We start from the raw sequence: 21,173 nt of genomic DNA on the forward strand, positions 1-21,173 counted from the left end.
CAAAAAGATACATGCACCCCAATGTTCACTGCAGCACTATTTACAATAGCCAGGACATGGAAGCAACCTAAATGTCCATCAACAGATGAATGGATAAAGAAGATGTGGCACATATATACAATGGAATATTACTCAGCCATAAAAAGGAATGAAATTGGGTCATTTGTAGAGATGTAGATGGACCGAGAGACTACATCTACAGAGTGAAATAAGTCAGAAAGAGAAAAACAAACATTGTATATTAATGCATATATGTGGAATCTAGAAAAATGGTATAGATGATCTTATTTGCAAAGCAGAAATAGAGACACAGATGTACAGGACAAACACATGGACACCAAGGGGGAAGGAGGGTGGGATGAATTAGAAGATTGGCATTGACATATATACGCTATTGAAACTATGTATAAAACAGATAACTAGTGAAAACCTACTGTATAGCACAAGGAACTCTACTCAGTGCTCTGTGTGGTGACCTAAACGGGAAGGAAATCAAAAAAGAGCAGATATATGTGTACGTATAGCTGATTCACTTTGCTGTACAGTAGAAACTGACACAACATTGTAAAGCAACTATACTCCAATAAAAATTAAAAAATAGACTATATTGAGAATATATTTACCAAACATAAACTTAAAACCACTACGCAATCAAATAAATTTAAAACCACTATCAATCTACTTTTGCTTCTAAGAAAAATTTAATTGATGCCATCAGACCCAGTATAAATGCTCCTTTAATGTTATGATATTAACAAAAAGAATGTAAGCCAAAGATACATGTCTGAAAATAAGCCACTTTAAAATTTATTACTTAATACTAATCTGTCATGATATTTTAAGAAAAATAATGTTAAGGAAACAGTTGAAAATCCAGAGAGGTCAGGGTTGCAAGAATCGTGGAGCAGAGTATCAGAGAGGAAAAAGCTGCATGTGAGGAGATAACTGAAATGAGAGCACTATACTGAGACAGAGTTCCAGAGATCCGCAGGGTTTTCCTTTTGAGTCTTCGGCTGAGTACAGATCAGTACATGCACATAAGCAAACTACCTGAAGTCAGAAAAAGAACCACTGGAAAAGAGCAGGTAGACTAATCCCCCAAAATCACACAAGGCCAGAAACAGTTCATGTGACCACAAGTCAGACTGGAAAAATCTCTCAACACACTAGACATCAGGTGGAGTACTCCAAAGCACTGTCCTACATGGGGAAAAATTAGGCCTGGAATAAAGGCTATTCTGATCCTATGCAAGCTTAAAAGAGCCTCAAAAGGATCAAATTGTTCCCAAATAACTTAAATGTGTCTCAGAATAAATAAAGCTCAAAAGTACTCAAAGTAATGTAAAAATATTCAGTATCCAACAAGTTCAGAATGTCTGGCATCCAATAAACAATTACCATGAATGCAAAAAAGCAGGAAAATATGATCTGCAATGAGAAAAACCAATCAATAGAAACAGATTCGGATATGATAGAGATAATGGAATTAATAGACAAGGATATTAAAAATTATTATGATATATTCCATGTTGTTAAGAAAGAAAAAAACATGAGCATATTGAGACATGGAAGATATTTTTAAAAATTCAATTCCTAGGGGCTTCCCTGGTGGCGCAGTGGTTGAGAGTCCGCCTGCCGATGCAGGGGACACAGGTTCGTGCCCTGGTCCAGGAGGATCCCACATGCTGCGGAGCGGCTGGGCCCGTGAGCCATGGCCACTGAGCCTGCGCGTCCGGAGCCTGTGCTCCGCAACGGGAGAGACCACAACAGTGAGAGGCCCGCGTACCGCAAAAAAAAAAAAAAAAAAATTCAATTCCTAAATTTAAAAAAGGTATCTGAAATGAAAAATGCAACAGATGGGTTTAATTGAAGGTAAGACAATGCAAAGAAAAGAACAGTAAATTTAAAGATATAAAGTAGAATCAATCCAAAATGAAACACAGAGAGAGAAAAAAAGATGGACAATAAATGAATAGAGTATCAATGAGTCACAGGCCAATTGAAAGCAACATTTTATGTATGCAATTGGGCTCCCTGAAGGAGAGAAAAAAATTCTGAAAAACTAATGAGACAGTGACTGAGATGGTGGAGGAGGAAGACCGTGAGCTCACCTCTTCCCATAGGTGCACCAAAATTACAACTAATTTCAGAGCAATTATGGATGAGAATGACTTAACGACTAGCAGAAGAGATTTTCCACAACTAAAGATGTAAAGGAACCATATAGTTTATGGTCAAAAGGTGCAAACTTCCAGTCATAAGATAAATAAGTACTAGGGATGTAATGTATGCCATGATTAATATATATAATTAACACTGCTGTATGTTATATATGAAAGTTGTTAAGAAAGTAAATCCTAATTTAAATCTCATGACAAAAGAAAAAAGTGTTTTTCTTTTATTTTGTATCTATATGAGATGATGGACCTTCACTATTTATTGTGATCATCATTTCATGAAGTATGTAAGTCAAATCATTATACTGTACACCTTAAACTTAAACAGTGCTGTTTGTCAGTTATATCCCAGCAAGCAAGAAAAAAAAGAAAAATGAGTGGCCAAAGCTTTTCCAAATCTGGTAAAAATTATAAACCCACAGATCCAAGAAACTCAAGGAATACCATAAGTAAGAAAAATGAACAAAACTAAACTAATGCACATCATAATAAAATTACTTACAATAAGTGATAGAAAAATCTTAAAAACAGCAAGAGGAAAAAAAGATATGTGAAGTACAGAGCAACACAGATAAGAATGACAGAAGACTTCTTATGAGAAACAATGCAAGCCAGAAAACACCAGAGCAACATCTTGAAAGTACTGAAACAATCTAAAACTCAACCTAGAATTCTATACACAGGGAAAATATTTTTTAAAAGTGAAGGCAAAATAAACATTTTTTTTTTCAAACACAAAAATGCAAGCAGAATTCAATACCAGCAAACCTGTACTACAAGAAATGTTAAAGGAAGTCCTTCAGGTTGATGGGAAAATGATACCAGACAGAAACCTGGTTCTACAAAAAAGTGACAGCACTGAAAAATGGTAAATATATAGATAAATATAAAATATACTTTTTATTATTTTAAAAATCTCTTTGAAAGATAACACTGTTTAAAACAAAAATTACATTACATAGAAGTAAAATATATTATAATAATACTACAAAGACCCTGAGAGAGGAAATCGAAGTGTACTGTTATAAGGCTATTTATTTATTTATGACTGCGTTAGGTCTTTGTTGCTGCATGCGGGCTTTCTCTAGTTGAGGTGAGTGGGGGCTACTCTTCTTTGCAGTGCACAGGCTTCTCATTGCGGTGGCTTCTCTTGTTGCAGAGCATGGGCTCCAGGCGTGTGGGCTTTGGTAGTTGTGGCGCGTGGGCTCAGTAGTTGTGGCTCACGGGCTCTAGAGCATAGGCTCAGTAGTTGTGGCACATGGGCTTAGCTGCTCCGCGGCATGTGGGATCTTCCCGGACCAGGGCTCAAACCCGTGTCCCCTGCATTGGCAGGCGGATTCTTAACCACTGAGCCACCAGGGAAGTCCAAGATTCTTATAATATACGTGAAGTGATATATATATATATGTATATATGAAAACACATTACTTGAAGGTAGACTGTCATAAGTTAAAGATGAATACTCTGAACTGTAAACCATTAAAAATAAAAATACAAAGAGGTATAATTAATAAGTCAACAAAAGAAAAAATGGAATCTTAAAAAATATGCAATTAATCCAAAAGGGAGTAAAAGATGAGAAAAGGGGACAAAGAATAGATGGGACAAACAGACAAAAAGAGCAAGATGGTAGATTTAAAGACAACCATTTGATAAACATCTGTTCATTATAAAAATTCTCAGCAAACTTAAAAAAGAAGTTAACATTAGAGGCATCTACAAAAACCCTACAGTCAACATCATGCTTAGTGGTGAAAGACCATTCCCTAATACTGGGAACAAGGTAAGGATGTCTGATCTTGCCATTCCTATTCAATATTGCACTGGAGGCCCTAGTCAGCACAATAAGGTAAGAAAGGAAGTGAGGGAAGAAAGGAAAGGAGGGAAGGAGGGAAGGAAAGGAGGGAGGAGGGGAAGGGAAAGAGAAGAAACAAAAGAAAGAGAGGAAAGAAAGAAAGTAAGAAGGAGAGGAAGGAAGGAAGGAAGTGGGCAGACAGGCAAAGACTGGAAAGGAAGAAATAAACAGTTTGTCTTCACATGATTGTCTACAAAGAAAATAACAAAGAGTAGATTCAAAGAGACTGAAAAGCAATGACGGGGAGATTATCTGTCAAGAGATTGGGTAAAATAGCTTGTCTTTGCCAAGGGCTTCTCCTTCGGGCTTCTCTCTACAGGGTTTTTAAAGGTAATGGCAGCTTTGCAAGGAAATATTTTCTAGATGATGTTGGATTTATACTTTTCTTTTATCTTCACAGAGTGGGCAGAAGGATTTGTCTCAGCACTACTTGCTCTTGAGTGGCTTCCAGGCCATTAAGCTCTGCCCCAACATTTCAAGGTAAGTGGAACTCAGAATGACATCCCCAAAGTGCATTGGATTCTGCTCTTTCCTCCACTGGATGCTGAAACTTCTGATAAATACCTTTAATTGCTATCAATAAACAGGATCAAGAAAGACGAAAAACAACTACAGAAAAAATTCATAGATACTGTTTTTCAGTCATTTCAGAAAGATGTATTGTCTCACTACATGCATTCATGTTGTTCTTCATTGACATGTTATGGCCCCATGGTCTATGGCGCCATGGTTCTCCTCTGGCACAGGCATAAGCAGAGAATCCAACATTCACAGAAACAGCCTTTCCCCTAGACTTTCCCATGAGACGAAAGCACATTCTTATCCTGGTGAGACAAAAGCCGTGTTCACCATTCTCATCCTGGTGAATACGTTGTCTCCTTTTACCCACTCTTCTATTTTATCTTTTTGGATAACCCTGATTATAAACCCACACCATGGTGTGATGAACACCTCTGCACAGGTGTTTTCAGGCTTCCAACATTCATCCCTTTGTGCTCTTTGGCAGTGACACCCAGGTCTCAGTTTTGCTTTGCCTGCTGGGCAAAGAGAACAAATATTTTGAGAGTGGTTCCTGGACTAAAAGTTCTCTCTAGAACACCCCACCATTTATTTAATCAACTTTATATACTTGTAGCCTCACATTTTATGTCATTTCATCTTCCAGAATATTTTGATTCAAAATTGAATAACAATAATAATTCTACTTCATATTGCTTAGAGTATACAAACATGAAAGCTACTCATAATTATTAAAAATAATTTTCTAAAATTATATAATGTTATTCACTAGAGGTTCAGGGAAGTTGATGATGATATAACATAGAGAATATTCAGAATTTAGGAGTTTAAGGTATAAAAGCACTTTAATTTAAACTTTATGCTGACACTTAAAAGATTTATTTGAATTTACAAAGCCTAGTAGGGAAAAAAGAGGTTTCAATTGGAGAGAAAAAGACCTGGGAATACTCTGAGGTGTAAAGTCACATGTGGAATCCAAAGGACTGAAGTAAGATCAATGTGTTTGTGGTATAATGTATGATGGGAAGAGTGATGAGAAAAGAAGCAGAAAAAGTAGATGAAGGCTTCTTTTGCCAAGTATCAGAGGATATCTCAGTGATCAGAATGAGCAGAACTTTTCGTAAGGAAGATGATGGTTTTGTGGGGGATTAATTAGGTGGGATAATAATCAGTATTGTAGATGATAAAAAGTGTAAGTATTCAATTCAAATAAAGTTATTTTATTAAACTCAACAAAAGAGAAAATATCAAAGACTCTAAAAGTAAAGCTACATAATATTAATAGATGGCCCAATGATTATAAGCCATAAATTTAGGATTACTCATGTAATGAAGATAAATAATAATACCTACCTTATAGTGTAGCTAATGTAAGGCAACTTACTGTGCCTACCATGTGTAAAAAATATAAAACCCAAAACAAACACAAAGGGTCTCAGGAATGCTGTGAATCTCCTAATGATTACAAACAATTAACTGACAGCACCAATGTTGACTGCCCGGGAATGATAACTTACTTATAAGTAACTCATTTCCAAGTATCAACCTTGCATTCAAGGGTTCTTAACATAATATCTCAATCCTCAGAATAACTCTATGAGAAAGATTTTAATGTTACCTTTACAACTCTCTAAAGATCAATCATGGGGTGGTGAACCTTAAGGTCTACTGCAGAGTGCTGTGTGAGGATGGTGCATTTATATCTGACCCAGGATGGAATGAACAAAAACACAAAGTTTGAAAGGTGAACAAATGGAGTGGATGTTGCTAATAGATGTAGGAAAGCCAAAGTATTCAACTCTATTTTTTTTTTTTACATCTTCCTTCTTCATTGAGGAAAATCATCATAAAATAGAACTGTCCACAACAAACATGACTAAGAGGAAAATGAAAACCAAGAAAGAGTAAGAACAAACTTAGAACACACTATGTTTCAAGCACAACATTAGAAGATTAATATATTTAGCAGCATAGTGATCTCAAGAAAGTAATTTAACCACTCCAAGTCTGCTTCCCCACCTAAAAAAGGAAGACAAAAATAAGGGTAACCTATAGGGATGTTCTGAGGATTAAATGATATGATATATATAAAAACCTTACAGAGCACTCAACAAATAAAAACAACAGCTACTATCTTTACTATTATTATTATTTGCTCACTTGTCAAGTAAGTTGTAGAAGAGATTAGTGTCTTGGATGAAGATTGAATAGATGATCTTATGTCTTAAAATAATAAAATTCTAAGAAAAATAAGGAATAAAATAGGTCAGACTTTCTTTGCTTGCTACACGATGTTAAACCTAAATTAGGTTACATTATTAAAGGCTATTATTCCAAACAGTTGGAGAGGAGTTCACCACCTGTGCTGAGGCTTTCCTATCCTATAACACAGGAGAAAGCAAACTGAATCAGGAGTCTATCAGAAAAAAAGAATGAGGGGGAAAATGTGATTGTAAGATTGAAATAAACATTCTCAGACTAAAAAGAGAAATGGGAAAGGTTTTTGCTGTAACCACAAGTTAAAAAAACAAATAAATGAAACCAAATCAATACATAACAAATCAATAAGACTGCTTATATCTGATTTTGTACCACATAGTTCAGGCTTCATGCTGCCTGAACAGTCCTGAACACTCATTTTCACACCTAATTATATGTTGCCCCATCATATCCTATCTTATTTCCTTAACTGGACTGTAAACTTCTTGCAGATTAGAAAGCTAATTTTTTACATGATTTTCAATGTTAACAATATAAGAAACAGCAAACACCAACACTTATGAAATGCTAACATATATTTATATCCTGTAATAATTTCCCTTCTCATTAAACCTGGCAGACTGAACACATTCATCTCTGTTCTTTCCCCAAACTCAACTAAAATGACAGTAAAGAACTTTAAAAGGTATAAATTCACAATAATAATGAGAATACAACAGAAGATATCAATGGACAAGAAATTTTAACAAAATTTTGGAAGCTGGAAAGACTATGGACGTGTTGCAGCTGAACTTAGCAGATCAGAGAAAGCAGAAACCTAGGGCTGCAGAAGGGGTGGATGGTGGGGGAGAAAGGCAGTGAGAAGCAAACCAATGAATGCATAGTACTACTGCAGAAAGATTCAGTAACCAGAGGTACCAGGTAACCAGGAGGATGTATATGGTGGGGCTAAAAACAGAAGGATTAGTTGAAAGTTTATGTAAGGAATAGGCAGTCTATCAGATGTCCTCTCCATAGGCCCAAGCAACTGGACTGCCTCTATCATCACAGAAGACAACACTCCAGGAGAGTATCTGGTGGTTCCCCATCAAAATAGATCCTCCTCTGTTCACCTCTCCAGGTAATAAGGCCCCTACTACTACTACCCTGCTACCCATTCTCCCCCTCTCTCTCTCTCTCTCCCTCTCTCACACACACACACACACACACACACACACACACACCCCTTCCAATTAGCACTCTTAAATATCGACAGCTAGCCAAGGAAAGCCTAAAATACTGTAGACTGACACAAAGAAAGGAAGGAAGGAAGGAGAGGAAGAAAGGGAGGGAGGAGGGAGGAAGAAAAGGAGAAAGAGAGAGAAGAATACATTTAAGAAAAGGGAAAAAGAGAAAAGAAGGAAGGAGGAAAGAAGGGGAAAGAAGGAAGGAAGAGAGGGAGGGAGGGAGGAAGGAAGGAAGGGGGAAGGAAGGAAGGGGGGAAAAAGGAAGGGGGAGGAAGGAAGGAAGGAAGGAAACACAGAAAAGGAAGAAGAAAACTTTAAAAAATATAATAATAATACCACCATAGAGAGACTATATGATACTGCATCCATAAAACAAGAACAGGAGGATTTTCTTTAAAAGAAAAAAAAGAGAGAATTGAGAGAAAAAAGAACATATTCAGAAAAAATAGGATTCTGGTTCTTTCGTCTTAGTTGGAATGTGGATGTGAGAGCTACAGCTGGAGCTGCTGTTTTACATGTAAGACAGAAACAAGTTGAGGATTGGAAAGAAAGATAAAAACAGCCTGAGTCTTTAATGACTGTTGAGCTGCCACTGGAGCCCCAGACCACCTCCAAAACTATGAGAGATTAAAAATAAAAGCAAAACCAAAAAACCTCTATCTCATATAATAAGCTATTTTTAGGTTTTCTGCCACTTGCATTTTAACCATATACTAACTAATACAGTACATGTTACACAGTAAGTTTTCCCCCAAACCCCTATAAAATGAAACAAAGAAAATTATGTTCCAAGCTTATGATATTGTTCCTATTAACTATGCTTAAGTCTATTTTATATTAGCCAAGAAAGCTGAATGCTAACACTTCAAATTTCAGGATTACATTCTAATCAAGTCTATCATGTGTAATAAAACGTAATGCTGAAGGACCTATGGAATATAGTCCCAGGTGTCCACAGCACACTACTCTCATTGTTTTCAGATGTTGCAGAATCACTCCACTAAGGCTTACTTTCAATTTCCCTTCAGTCTGACTTTCTTCTTCTAAATTCATATTGGATGACTGATGGCTAACATAATAAATATTTTATCTTTCTACACCCTTCCCCCAGGAAAAACATGCCTTTTTGAAAATGAGGCACTGTTAGACACCTGGAGTCTAAACTTAGTTCTTAACTCTTTTGTCCACAGTGAACACTGTGGCTTTTAAATGTTTTTACATTGCCATAAACTATCTATTAAAATATGCTATTCAATCTTACATAGATAAAAAAATTACTTTCATAACTAAACTAGAAAACCTAGAGACAGAATGATCAAGATTACGGAATAAAACATAGCTCAGTACGAGTTTAACTGCTTAGCTTCAGACTGCATCACCTATACCGTAAATTATAATTATTCTGATATTGTTTAAAAATTTCTTAGTAAGTAAAAATTACAGAAAACGGTAAAGGAAAAATGTTCCAGCAGAAAAAGATCTATATAACTCTGGAATAATTTTCTTCTGAATTCTGACGCAGCTAATTAAATCAGTAATAGACATGTTTCTATCCCCACAACTTTCTCCCAGGGTTCTGGCCTTTCCATTGATGACTGGGTGGTACATGTGGCTAGGATCTGAGGGTAATGACAGCAAGCACATTCGTATAGAATAAATACAAGGAAAGGGAAATTTGCCAAAGGGAAAATGCCAAAGGGAAAATAGGACAATAAAAGAAAGAGTCTTAATAGACCACAATCCACCTATTTATTCCTTTCAGAATCAATTCACTTGCCAAATTCTTACCATCTTTGTAACTGAGCACTTCAACATAAGCTCAGGACTTTGACACACACATTATCAAACACAGATATGATCAATCAGAAGTAAACAACTCCATTTCTATATTGTTACAGTGCCCTCCTTATTAATCAAAGCATGGAACACTTTGTTTCTGCTCATGACAAGAATAACCAGTTTAGCAGACAACTCCTCCATCCTTAAAAGTCATCACACTTATTGCTTATGGATAAAGAAGAAAGAAGTTAAGAGATGACTAAATATTAATCTTTAATTCTATTCATATTTGCATTGAAATTTTCATCTTATTTTTCTTGGCACTTATTTTCTATACTTTAACAAAAGACTTAAGTACTAGGAAGACAGCTGGTATCTATGAGAGAAAAAGTTGACACTCTTCTTACTTGTATAAGGTATGCAGTTGAGGGTGATAAATATTATTTATACTGAAAGGCTTAATGACCACTTCCACCCTCCCCCCACACCCCCCAAAAAATTAATGGAGGGCCACACAGCTTAAAATTTATACTGGGGGAGGTTCTTCTGAAGGATCAAATACCACTGACCTGTCCCACAGCAAATAAGACAAGGTAACCTGCCAAATCAATGCTCAGTATTCAGTAAACTTGACGTTCCCATAAATGCCACAACCACTCCATCAGATCCTAGCCAGACCAGGTTCTATGAAACCACCACAGGCACTGAGACTGGTTCTTCCTTCTACCTATCTCTTAAACTGACCTCTAGCTGATACTTCTCAACTTTGGGCTTTCCTCAAAGGGAAGCAGTGAAGTTGGGAAATTCCCTCATATCAAACAGTGATTTTCCCTCTTAAATCTACATGCACCTGAAAAGGACAGGAACACACACTCACAGTTCAGAAAACTTGCCATGGGGTGAATGAAATTAAGGGAAGCCCTTTAGCCAAAGTCCACCACCTTCACATTATAGTCAACTATCAAACAGTTCGTATTTTAATTATTAACTGCTCAATTCATCACTGTGTATAACTAAAAAGGCACTGATTCTATTCTTATATCCCTTCCTAAAAAAGGAATAATGTGAGAGGGGTATTTGTAGAAGAGAAAAACCGGATGAAAAAATGAATAATGTCGTTAAATCAACAGGAGCTAGATGTTTTAGCAAAGACTCTTATCTAATATTCTCAATGTAGGTGAAATGCACAACATATAAATCAGAATATGTAACTGTTTCTTGTGGTAAAAAAAGAAAAAAATGGAAAAAAAGAAAGAAAGAAAAAAACTCACCTTCTCAATATTTATCTGGTGCTTTCTTAACCTCTCCAGGTCTGTTGGGATTACTATCTTAGTAAATTTCTGAATAGCTGGTTCAAGACGGCGTAATTTCACTTTTTCTTCATCTTCAGACATCCTAAAAAAATGTTGTATCTCTTCTACTTGCAACATCTACCTTCTCCACTCATGTAGAAAAACCTAAAAGGGAAATATTTATTTAAGAATTTTAAAAATCAATTTCCATTATTTTTAAAAGCCAACAATTAGGTAATTTTATAATATATTCTAAACACATACTCAACTTAATGCTGAACTTCAGTGACTGGTTTTTTAACAAAACTTTTATTTTAAAATCTTTTTCTCTCTACAAAGGTAATGTATATTCACTTTAGAATGATTAGAAAATAGGAAAAAGAGAATAAAATAAAATCAACAATCATCTCCTCACCTATAGTTAACTACTCTTTCCATTTTTCCTCCTCCCACCCCCGTACTTCCATTTTGATGTATGTCTTTCCAGGGCTTTTTAATATAAGGATATATATATGTATGCATATAATTAACTAACTTTTTTCAAAAAACCAGAAGTATACTGTTCAAGTCTTTATCTCCCAATGTTTCCTGGACAGTGAATAATGTTTTCTAAAAAAGTGTCAAATGGCAAAACTGGAAGAAAAACTTTCATTCTTAATATTTCTGCTGTAAAAACTCCATTTCTAATATAACATATGTAATTATATACTTCAAATATATTATAAAATGCAACTTTTCTCATTGATGTCCTTTAAATTGCATCTTCCCTTTCTTACAAAGTGATTAGCATTGTCTACAATCAGTACACGTAACCAGTGACAGAGCTGGAATAAGAACCCAGTATTCCTGAGAGTTCAATCAAATGCTCTTTCTAATTCACCAGTAGTTTTTTTTTTTGAGCAGTGCTCCAGAGAGTACAGGGTTATGTCTTTGGGGTCAGGGTAGGTGATGGTAAAGGTTATCAAGTGGACAGGCTCCAGGACCCCACACCTGCTTCAGTTGGAGAAAATTTACTTATATCTATCTCATAAATTTGAACTTATTCGATTTTCTGTAAATAAAGGGCTCCACTGCTTAAGCAAGCTTGAAAACCACTGTTGTACATCATGTTTTCATGCCATCTAATTAGCCATAACCTCTCCCATATTAAAAATAAGTTGACTATGTTAATTCCATTGGGTTATGGTATCTTAGACTTGGGTCCATAGAGATAGGGGTTTGGGACTTGAGAGTTCCTGAATGTTTGTTTACAAAAAATGATGAATATATTTTTGAATTATTTCAGAAGACAGAGTCCTTTGCTTTCAAGAAATTATCAAAAAGCTCTATCACTCCAGAATCATTAAGAACTATTATTCTAAATAATGTTGTTTCTCTCTTTCACAGTTGAAAATCTTGAAGTGTTGGTTATACAGATTATCTCATCTACCAGTAACTTGGTCTTTACAGTTAATCTAAGCTTGAAAGCAAAAAAGGAAAATCTCCAGACACCAAAAATAAAGAGTCTAACAGCTACAGTAGTTAGTGGGAATTAGAGATGATGGGGAAGTTCACCGCCAAAAGATTGGTCCACAGACCCAACAAAATGGGAAAATTTACAGCTAAGGGACTAGAGATAATAAAGTAACCTAAAAATAAAATTAAAATAGGTACATTTCAAAATAACAATATAAAGAAAGAAACAGAATCTTAAAAAAAAATTAGATAATATTATGAAACAGTAACAGGTCAATCTGAAAATAAACCAAGTAAAAATTCTACAAATAAAAACCTCCAAAGATGGGTTAAACAGTAAATTTTGTAGCTGAAAAGACAATTATTGATTGGAAGCTATCAGTATGAACACAGAGGAATAAGGACACATAAAAAGAAGATAAGCAACATTAAGGATAAAATGACAAGCTCAATAACAAGTAGGAGTCCCATAAGGAAAGAATAAATAAAATGGCAAAAAGGCACTATTCAAAGAGAATATGCTGAGAATTAAGATGTAAAGCCTCAAACTGAAAATGCACATAAACACTAAGTAGCATAAATAAAAAACAAATTTACCTAAACACATGGAAGGGAAATTTCAGAACATTAGGGACAAAGCAAAAATATCTTAAAAAGCAAACCGGAGATAAAAGACAGATAAACTAAAACAACAAAAGCAGTAAACTTTTCATCAAAGCAACATATCAAAAGATAGGAATATCTTCAAAGTGCTGAGTTGGTATATACCCAGGTTAATTATTATTCAGAAGTGAAGGTAAAATAATCATTTTCAGACATACAAAGACTGAGTTTATTACCAAGCCCTTCATTAAAAGAACTACTAAAAGGCATGCTTTAACAATAAAGAAAATAAACCCAAAAGAAAGGAATGGCAAGGAGCAAAAAAATATAATAAAGTATACTGTTACTGGGTGAATAAAGGAAGCAATGAAGAACAAATAAAAGATTTATTGTGAATAACCTGATCAAATATAATAAAAATGTTTCCATGTAAATTATTATTTTTCTATAATGTATTTTTTATAGCAGCATGGTATCACATTGTACAGATGTTCGATAATTTAATCATCTAATGTTGGCCACCCAGGATGTTTCCAATTTTCCACTATTATAAACTAAACCACAGTGTAATTACTCTTCTTTTACGCAAATCCATACTACCATCTATGATTATTTACTTAAAGTAAATACCTGGAAATAGAATTAATAGGTACATACATTTTTTTAAGGCTTCTGATTCTAAATGTCCCAAAAAAGGCTGTGCCTATTTACATTCCCACTAGCAACATATCAAAATGTCCACTTATCTGGATTAAAGACTTAAATGTGAGACCCGAAGCCATAAAACTCCTAGAAGAAAACATAGGCAGTATACTCTTTGACACTGGTCTTAGCAATATGTTTTTGGATCTGTCTCCTCAGGCAAGGGCAACAAAAGCAATCAAAGAAATAGGACTACATCAAAATAAAAAGCTTTCTCAGTGAAGGAACCCATCAACAAAACAAAAAGGTAAACTATTAAATGAGAAAAGATATTTGGAAATGATATATCTGATAAGGCATTAATATCCAAAATATACAAAGAATTCACACAACTCAATATCAAAAAAATAAACAATCCAATCAAAAACTGGGTAGAGAATCTGAACATTTTTCCAGGAAAGACAGACAGATGGGAAACAGACACATGAAAAGATGATCAACATCTCTAATCATCAGGAAAATGCAAATCAAAACCACAATGAGCTATCACCTCACACCTGTCAGAATGGCTATCATCAAAAAGACAAGAAATTTCAAGTGTTGGTTGTTGGCAAGGATGTGGAGAAAAGGGAACCCACATGCATGTGGTGGGAATGTAAACTGGTGCAACCACTATGAAAAACAGTACGGAGGTTCCTCAAAAAATTAAAAACAGAACTATCATATGATCCGCCAATTCTAATTCTGGTATTTATCTGAAGAAAATGAAAACACTAACTGAAAAGATATATACACCCCTATGTTCATAGAGCATTATTCACATTAGCAAGATATGGAAGCAACCTTTAAGTGCTCAAAGATAGATGAATGGCTAAAGAAGATGTGATACATATACATACATACATACACACACACACAGACACACACACACACACACACACACAATGGACTATTACTCAGCCATAAAAAAGAATGAAATCTTGCCATTTGCAACAACATGGATGGACCTAGAGGGTATTATGCTAAGTGAAATAAGCCAAAGAAAGACAAATGCCGTATGATTTCATGTACACGTGGAATTTAAAAAACAAAACAGAACAGAAACAGATCCACAGATACAGAGAATAATCTGGTGGTCACCAGAACGGAGGCAGCATGGTGAGTGAAATGCGTGAAGGGGAGTAAGGGGTGCACATTTCCAGTTATAAAATAAACAACTCACAGGGATGTAAGGTACAGCATACGGAATATAGTTGATAATATTGTAATGACTTTGTAGGATGATAGATGGTTACTAGACATCATGGTGATAAATTCATAATGTATAAAAATGTCAAATCATTATGTTGTATACTGGAGATAAATACAGTATTGTATGTCAACTATACTTGAATTTAAAAAACTTTAAAATATCCATTTATCCATACTCCAACCAATACCTGATATTATCATTCTTCTTAAGACATTCAACTGGTGACAAAAATGGTATCTCATTATTGTTTTATTTTGCATTCTTTATATTACTAATGAGATTGACTTATTCTCTATTTGCATTTCTTCTTTCATCAATTGCCTGCTCGTGCTACAGGGACTGTCTTTCTCTTATTATATTAACATATAATAGTCTCATAAATTATCAATATTTCCCTAACACTAATGTTCCCAGTTTGTCACATTGCCTCTTGTGTTTTCTTCCACTATGCAGATTATATAAGAAGCTATCTTTATATCTATTACTATTCCTATCAAAATGTTTTTTTAAAATACCTGGTATTCAACAGATGCTAATGGAACTAAAACATTTCTTCACATGTCTCTTCTACACAATTTCTAATCCTATCACTCTAGTCAAACAGCACAATATGCATAGCACATTACAAATGTCTTATTTGGCCTGTGTTTAGACTCTTTCCCCTCTCCAATTTTTCCCCATAGATTACCACCAAAGAATATATCTAAAACACCAAAGGCAACATGCTCCTCCTCTGAATAAAAACTTCTAAGAGTTCCCTATTATCTGAACAAGAAAATAAAATGTTCATAAGTAATCCACCCAACCTACTGAAATATCATCACCCAATCTCTGCTTTTGGCTTGCAAGGTGCTCCCTCCGTCTAGATGCTCTTTTATATCCCATCTGCCTCTCAACTTTGTGTATCATTTGAGATACAACTCAAATGATTCTGCCTTCTCCTCCACTAATCAGTTTATGGTGTACTTGACAAACCCCAATTATTGACTATTTGGCTTGTTTTCACTGCTCCCCTATGCTATGATGATAGCTCTCTTTTTTGAATTCAAAAAGCAATATTTCCAGGTCAGAGTGCATGACTCTGCCCCTCAGCTTTTTGTGCTCAAGGAATAACCTGCTGCCTCACAAGGGCCATCTCTAGGGGAAGACATTCTGGCCTAAGACCCTCCCAAGACTTTCCCAACTCTTGGTCTACTTCTAGAGAGTATTTTTTTTTCTCTCCACCATTTCCATTTCTATAAAATTATAATAAATTACCCATATAAAACTAAGAAGGGAACACAGCATTCAAATAGTTGCATTAAAGTATGATGTTACTGAAACAAAGTCATCCAACAGTGCCTCTGATCATAAAATAGCTCAAATAACGTTTATAAGCTATTAAGGGAAGGTCGTAATTCAATATAGAAATTGTGGTTTAAAAGTGTGATTAAATAATCAGTTGAAAATGTATTTCAGCACTTCTTGATTTTTAAGACAGAAAACTGGGAAATATTTCTGATATAATTCAAACACAGGATTAAAAAATACATTAACATCACAGGTATTTAAAATATGTCTATGAAAAAACAAGAGAAAACACACAAAAATGCCTAATTTCTCAAACTTCTGTAAAGTTGTTGTATTACTTTTCACTTTATTTTTCTAGTGTAATGGAATATTTGGGGCGACAGAATTGTTTGTATCATGAGAATGGTGGTGGATAAACAATTATATGCATTTATCAAAATTCACAGAACTGTACACCACAAAAGGTGCATTTTTGTATATTAAAAAACAAAAACAACGAGATGTGGGGGAACCCAAAATGAAATACAAACTATAAAAAATAAAATTAACTGTATTACAAATGAACAACATAACCACAACGAAAGAAGCAGGGGAAGAAAATAACTAATCTAGGTAACTTTGGAAAACAGATGCTGGATACTCGATACTAGTGTCTAGATATGGGATCCTAGATACTAAACTGGATACTATAAGGCTAAAGACAAAAAGAATTACACACAACTATACTGTACTCTAGTTATTTGTTTCTCATAGGACTATGGGTTAGAAATTCTGAAATTACTTTATGTGTATACTAGGACTGAACAAATAAGGAAATATTTTGTAGAACACAAAAGCCAGATTTCTCACTGTTGAAGAAAGAAGTTACAAATAAGAGGTAAGACTAGAATGAACCCTGTGGTACTGTATTAGAGACAGAAGTATCAAGATAAACTTTAGTTTAGAAAAAAAAAAAAATATATATATACAGACATATATCTAAAATACGTGTGTGTATACAGATATATACAGATAAACACAAAAATAAATATAAATCTTTGCAGATGCATGAATATACACATATGTGTGCCTGTATCTCCATGAAATATATGGATTTACAGTTGACTCTTGAACAATATGGATTTGAACTGAGAGGGTCCACTTACAGTGAAGTTTTTTCAATAAATACTATTTTTTCAATAAATACTACATGATCCACAGTTAGTTGAATCCATGGATATGGAACCGCAGATATAAAGGGCCAACTATGGGACCTAAGTGGCTTCGGGTTTTGCTATCCACTGCAGGTCCTAGAACCATTCTCTGGGGATACCAAGGGACGACTGTATATACAGCTAGAAATAATACATACACTCACACACACACACACACACGCTTCTAAGATGTCTTCTGCCAGGCACTGGAAGTAATGATAACCCAGTAGCAATGAGCACACCTAGCGCCCAGATCGTTGGTGTTTAAATACTACTCTCCAAACAAAGAAAGCAGGGGTCTTTGGAGAAATGGTGGTTTCCAGGGCAGGGAAAATGCAAGAGAAGCTTGGAGCATCCAAGAAGCAAGGAAGTTCTCAAAAAAGGATGAGAGCCTATAAAAAGGGCACAAGAAGCAACCTGAAAAAACTTGAAATGGACGAAGCTGGAACAATTTGAGACATAAAATAACGAAAGTGTAGGAAAATAACCAATAGAAAAATAAATGAGTCCATACAGATACAAAAACAATAAATTAACAATAAATAAATAAATGGGATGAAGATGCAGCTCTTCCTTACAGAAAAACTCCAATTAATAAATTACGAAGGAATGAGGGAAACAGAAAACCACCATTAGAACATTACAGTAATAATTACTGAAGGCAAGATCATCAATGGATGCTAAAATCAACAAATTAAAGTTTGAGGAGAAACAGGATATTTGCATTGTTTAAAAGTAGTTCTCCCCCAAGATACTGATTAATTACAAAGGGAAAAATAGTTACTTTACATTAGAGAATCCCAGCTGACACCACCTTATTAACCAAGTGATCAAGAGCAATATCAAATGCAGTGTGTCATATAATGTACCCCTCATATGACGAACTACTGAGAAGGGCATATACACTTCTGTGGTATCAACAAAAGTACACAACCTTAATCTAATCTTGAGAAAACATCAGACAAAACCCAATTGAAGGACACTCTACAATATAACTAACCAGGACTCTTCCAAAGTGTAACGGTCATGAAAGACAGGAAAAGACTTAGAAGTTGTCACAGACTGGAGAAGATCAAGGAGCCATGCCAACTAAATGCAACGTGGGATCTTAGATTGAATCGTGGAACAGAAAAAGGACTTTAGTATAAAAAACGATGAAATCTGAAGAAAGTTGGTGATTTAGTTAACAGCGTTGTGCTGAAATTAATTTCTTACTTTTGATAATTGCATTATAGTTATGTAAGATGTTAACATTAAAGGAAATTGTAGAGAACTGTATTACTTTTGTAACTTTTCTGTAACTGTAAAATATTTCAAAATAAAAAGTCTCTTAAAATAATGTGTAAACTGATGTTTCCCATAAGACAGGACAAATATTTTGAGGTCAAAGAATTGCAATCATATTCACTGCACTAACACTTGGGGTGGGCGGGGCGGGTGCCAGGTGCTTTACAAACTACCTTTAGTGCTTACAACTATTACCAGCTGAGTACCATACTACTCACGTTTCCAATAAGGAAAAAGTACTGGGAGGTTAACCAAATTACTTAAGGTTATTTATAAGTGAACAGCCCCATTTCTCAGGAAAAGTCCAATACCGCTGGCAACGCCCCCTTCCAAAAACGTTATGAACACCTTTCCACATTTCCCCACACCTGGGGCACCGAATTCCCTCAGGCACGTCGCCCCGTATTTCTCACTGGGGGAAGGGGTACTGAATTTGGAAAGAAAAGTCAAGGCCCTCGGACCTACCTACCGTACGGTCTGCTCTCTGAGCCTCCGATTCCGAATTGTAAAAAAAGGGGAGACAGACGTGGGGCCTTCTGCGAACCACCCTCCCTGGTATGGCTGACAGGAGGCTCCCCCCTCGCGCCCCAGGACCTCCCCTAAACACCCTCGAGCCTCGCGTCATCCCTCGCAGCGTCACCCACCGCGCACCTGGGCCACATAAACCAAACGCCACCTCCCCCCACCCCCGCCCCCGAACGGGTGCGCGGGACCCTCTCCAGACCTAGACGCCGGCGACCCTGATGACCTAAGACCCACGGTGCGTCACACGCAGGACAGACGAAGTAAACTTTTCCACCCTGAGACCCCGGGAGGCCGTCAAGCTCGCCCGACCGGCCGCCTCCCTATACCCGCTTCGAAAGCACCTCCAAAACCGAAACCACCACTTCTTCAAGCCGAGAGGAACTCCCACAGCGTTCGCACTTACAACCTGATGCCCTGCTTCCTGCGGGTCGCCCCTCCCGCGCGCGGGACGGGCACCCGGCCCACGACGCCGGCCAGGGCCTTACGCCCCCGTGGGGGCCTATCGCGATCCCCTTACCTCCCGCCGGGACGTTCGAGGCCGGTGGGTACGCACGGCGCAGGCGCAGGCGCGGGCCCGACAGGACGGGGCGTCGCGATAGGCGGGCTGGGCTGCGCCACGCCCCCTCCCGCCCAGTTCCGGCCTCGAGGGGTGTGGCTGGCGCCTCTGTGTGTACAGACGCGGTCGCCGCTCTGGACCGTCTTACTAAGTGGTATTGATTTATGTTGTGGGGTTGTAACAAGGGAGCCAAGAGGAAGGAGACGCACAAATGCTCTTTAAGTGTGTCAGTTCGTTGAGTTTTAAGTGTGAGACAATTCACATCTGTATAGCCCACTACATTTTGCAACTTTTTTGTCCATTTTCCTCTGTTCTTCTAGGAATTTTATTGGTGGGCTGGCCGGGTGTTCTTACCTCTTTACACCTGTAGAAACTGAAGCTCACAGAGGTTGTGCCTTCTCCATCTACACCCCCCTCTGAGGTAGACGGCACAAGTCTTAATTGTAACAGGCACAGAAACTGAAACTCAGACAAGTTGTGCTTTTTCCCAAAAACGGGTTGAACCAGTGTCAACCCAGTGCCAGTATCCTTATCCCAATTTTATAGATAATGATGCTAAGCCTCAACAAAGAGTTCTAGTGACTCACTAGCAGTTCGGCCATGTAGTGACACAGTTGGAACTTCAACTGGGTTTCCTAATTCCCTTTTCAAGTTCTTCCAGCTGATACCAATGAACAAACGGTTGGCTTTGAAGCCCTGTCCAGGTCACAAGTCCTCCTCCCTGGATGGCCTGACTTCCAGATCCAGCCTTTTTAATATGCGTTTGTGAATATTCAGATGACTTGCTCAGAACGTATCCACTGATGGTACTATCCTTAGAAGTCATAAGGATATTCAAGCCATAGCTAAGGAAACTCAGCTCTTAGGGTCTTCCAGTGGAGTGGGAGTAGGGGTAGAAATTGTGGACCAATGAATATTAGGGGTCTGTAAGAATTGCCTTGAAAGGTAATTTCTAAAATAAAGCATAAAATCTGCTAAGCGTTTTGGATTTTCTTTGTGAGTATAATGAGTGCTGATTTCTTTTACTCTAGGAATGAGGTGTTTATAAGATTTTAATTCTAAGGAGAAAAATTAAAGTACTAGCCAATACCATGGGAAAAAAATTTTTATGCAAGACAAGAGCTTACTGTTGTGGCCTCTCCCGTTGCGGAGCACAGGCTCCGGATGCGCAGCCTCAGCGGCCATGGCTCACGGGCCCAGCCGCTCTGCGGCATGTGGGATCTTCCCAGACCAGGGCACGAACCCGCGCCCCCTGCATCGGCAGGCAGACTCTCAACCACTGCACCACCAGGGAAGCCCCAA

The 21,173-nt window shown here is 36.9% G+C and overlaps 1 protein-coding gene across 8 annotated transcripts in view; it reads right to left on the minus strand.

Annotated features, from left to right (window-relative positions):
- STX17 (syntaxin 17) overlaps positions 1–19,879 on the minus strand; it is an 85,020-nt gene extending 65,141 nt beyond the window's left edge. For 3 of the 8 annotated variants that reach the window (XM_060154748.1, XM_060154747.1, XM_060154741.1), the window contains exons 1-2: positions 19,833–19,879; positions 11,048–11,233 (exon numbers count right to left, since the gene is read on the minus strand). In XM_060154748.1, the coding sequence (XP_060010731.1) occupies positions 11,048–11,206 (159 nt within the window). In that variant the 5' untranslated portion in view covers positions 11,207–11,233; positions 19,833–19,879. The other 5 variants (XM_060154742.1, XM_060154743.1, XM_060154744.1 and 2 more) reach the window with 5 other exon arrangements.
- Between the last annotated feature and the right edge of the window lie 1,294 nt (positions 19,880–21,173).

This window comes from Lagenorhynchus albirostris, chromosome 7 (assembly GCF_949774975.1).
Source record: "Lagenorhynchus albirostris chromosome 7, mLagAlb1.1, whole genome shotgun sequence".
Classification (NCBI taxonomy): domain Eukaryota; kingdom Metazoa; phylum Chordata; class Mammalia; order Artiodactyla; family Delphinidae; genus Lagenorhynchus; species Lagenorhynchus albirostris.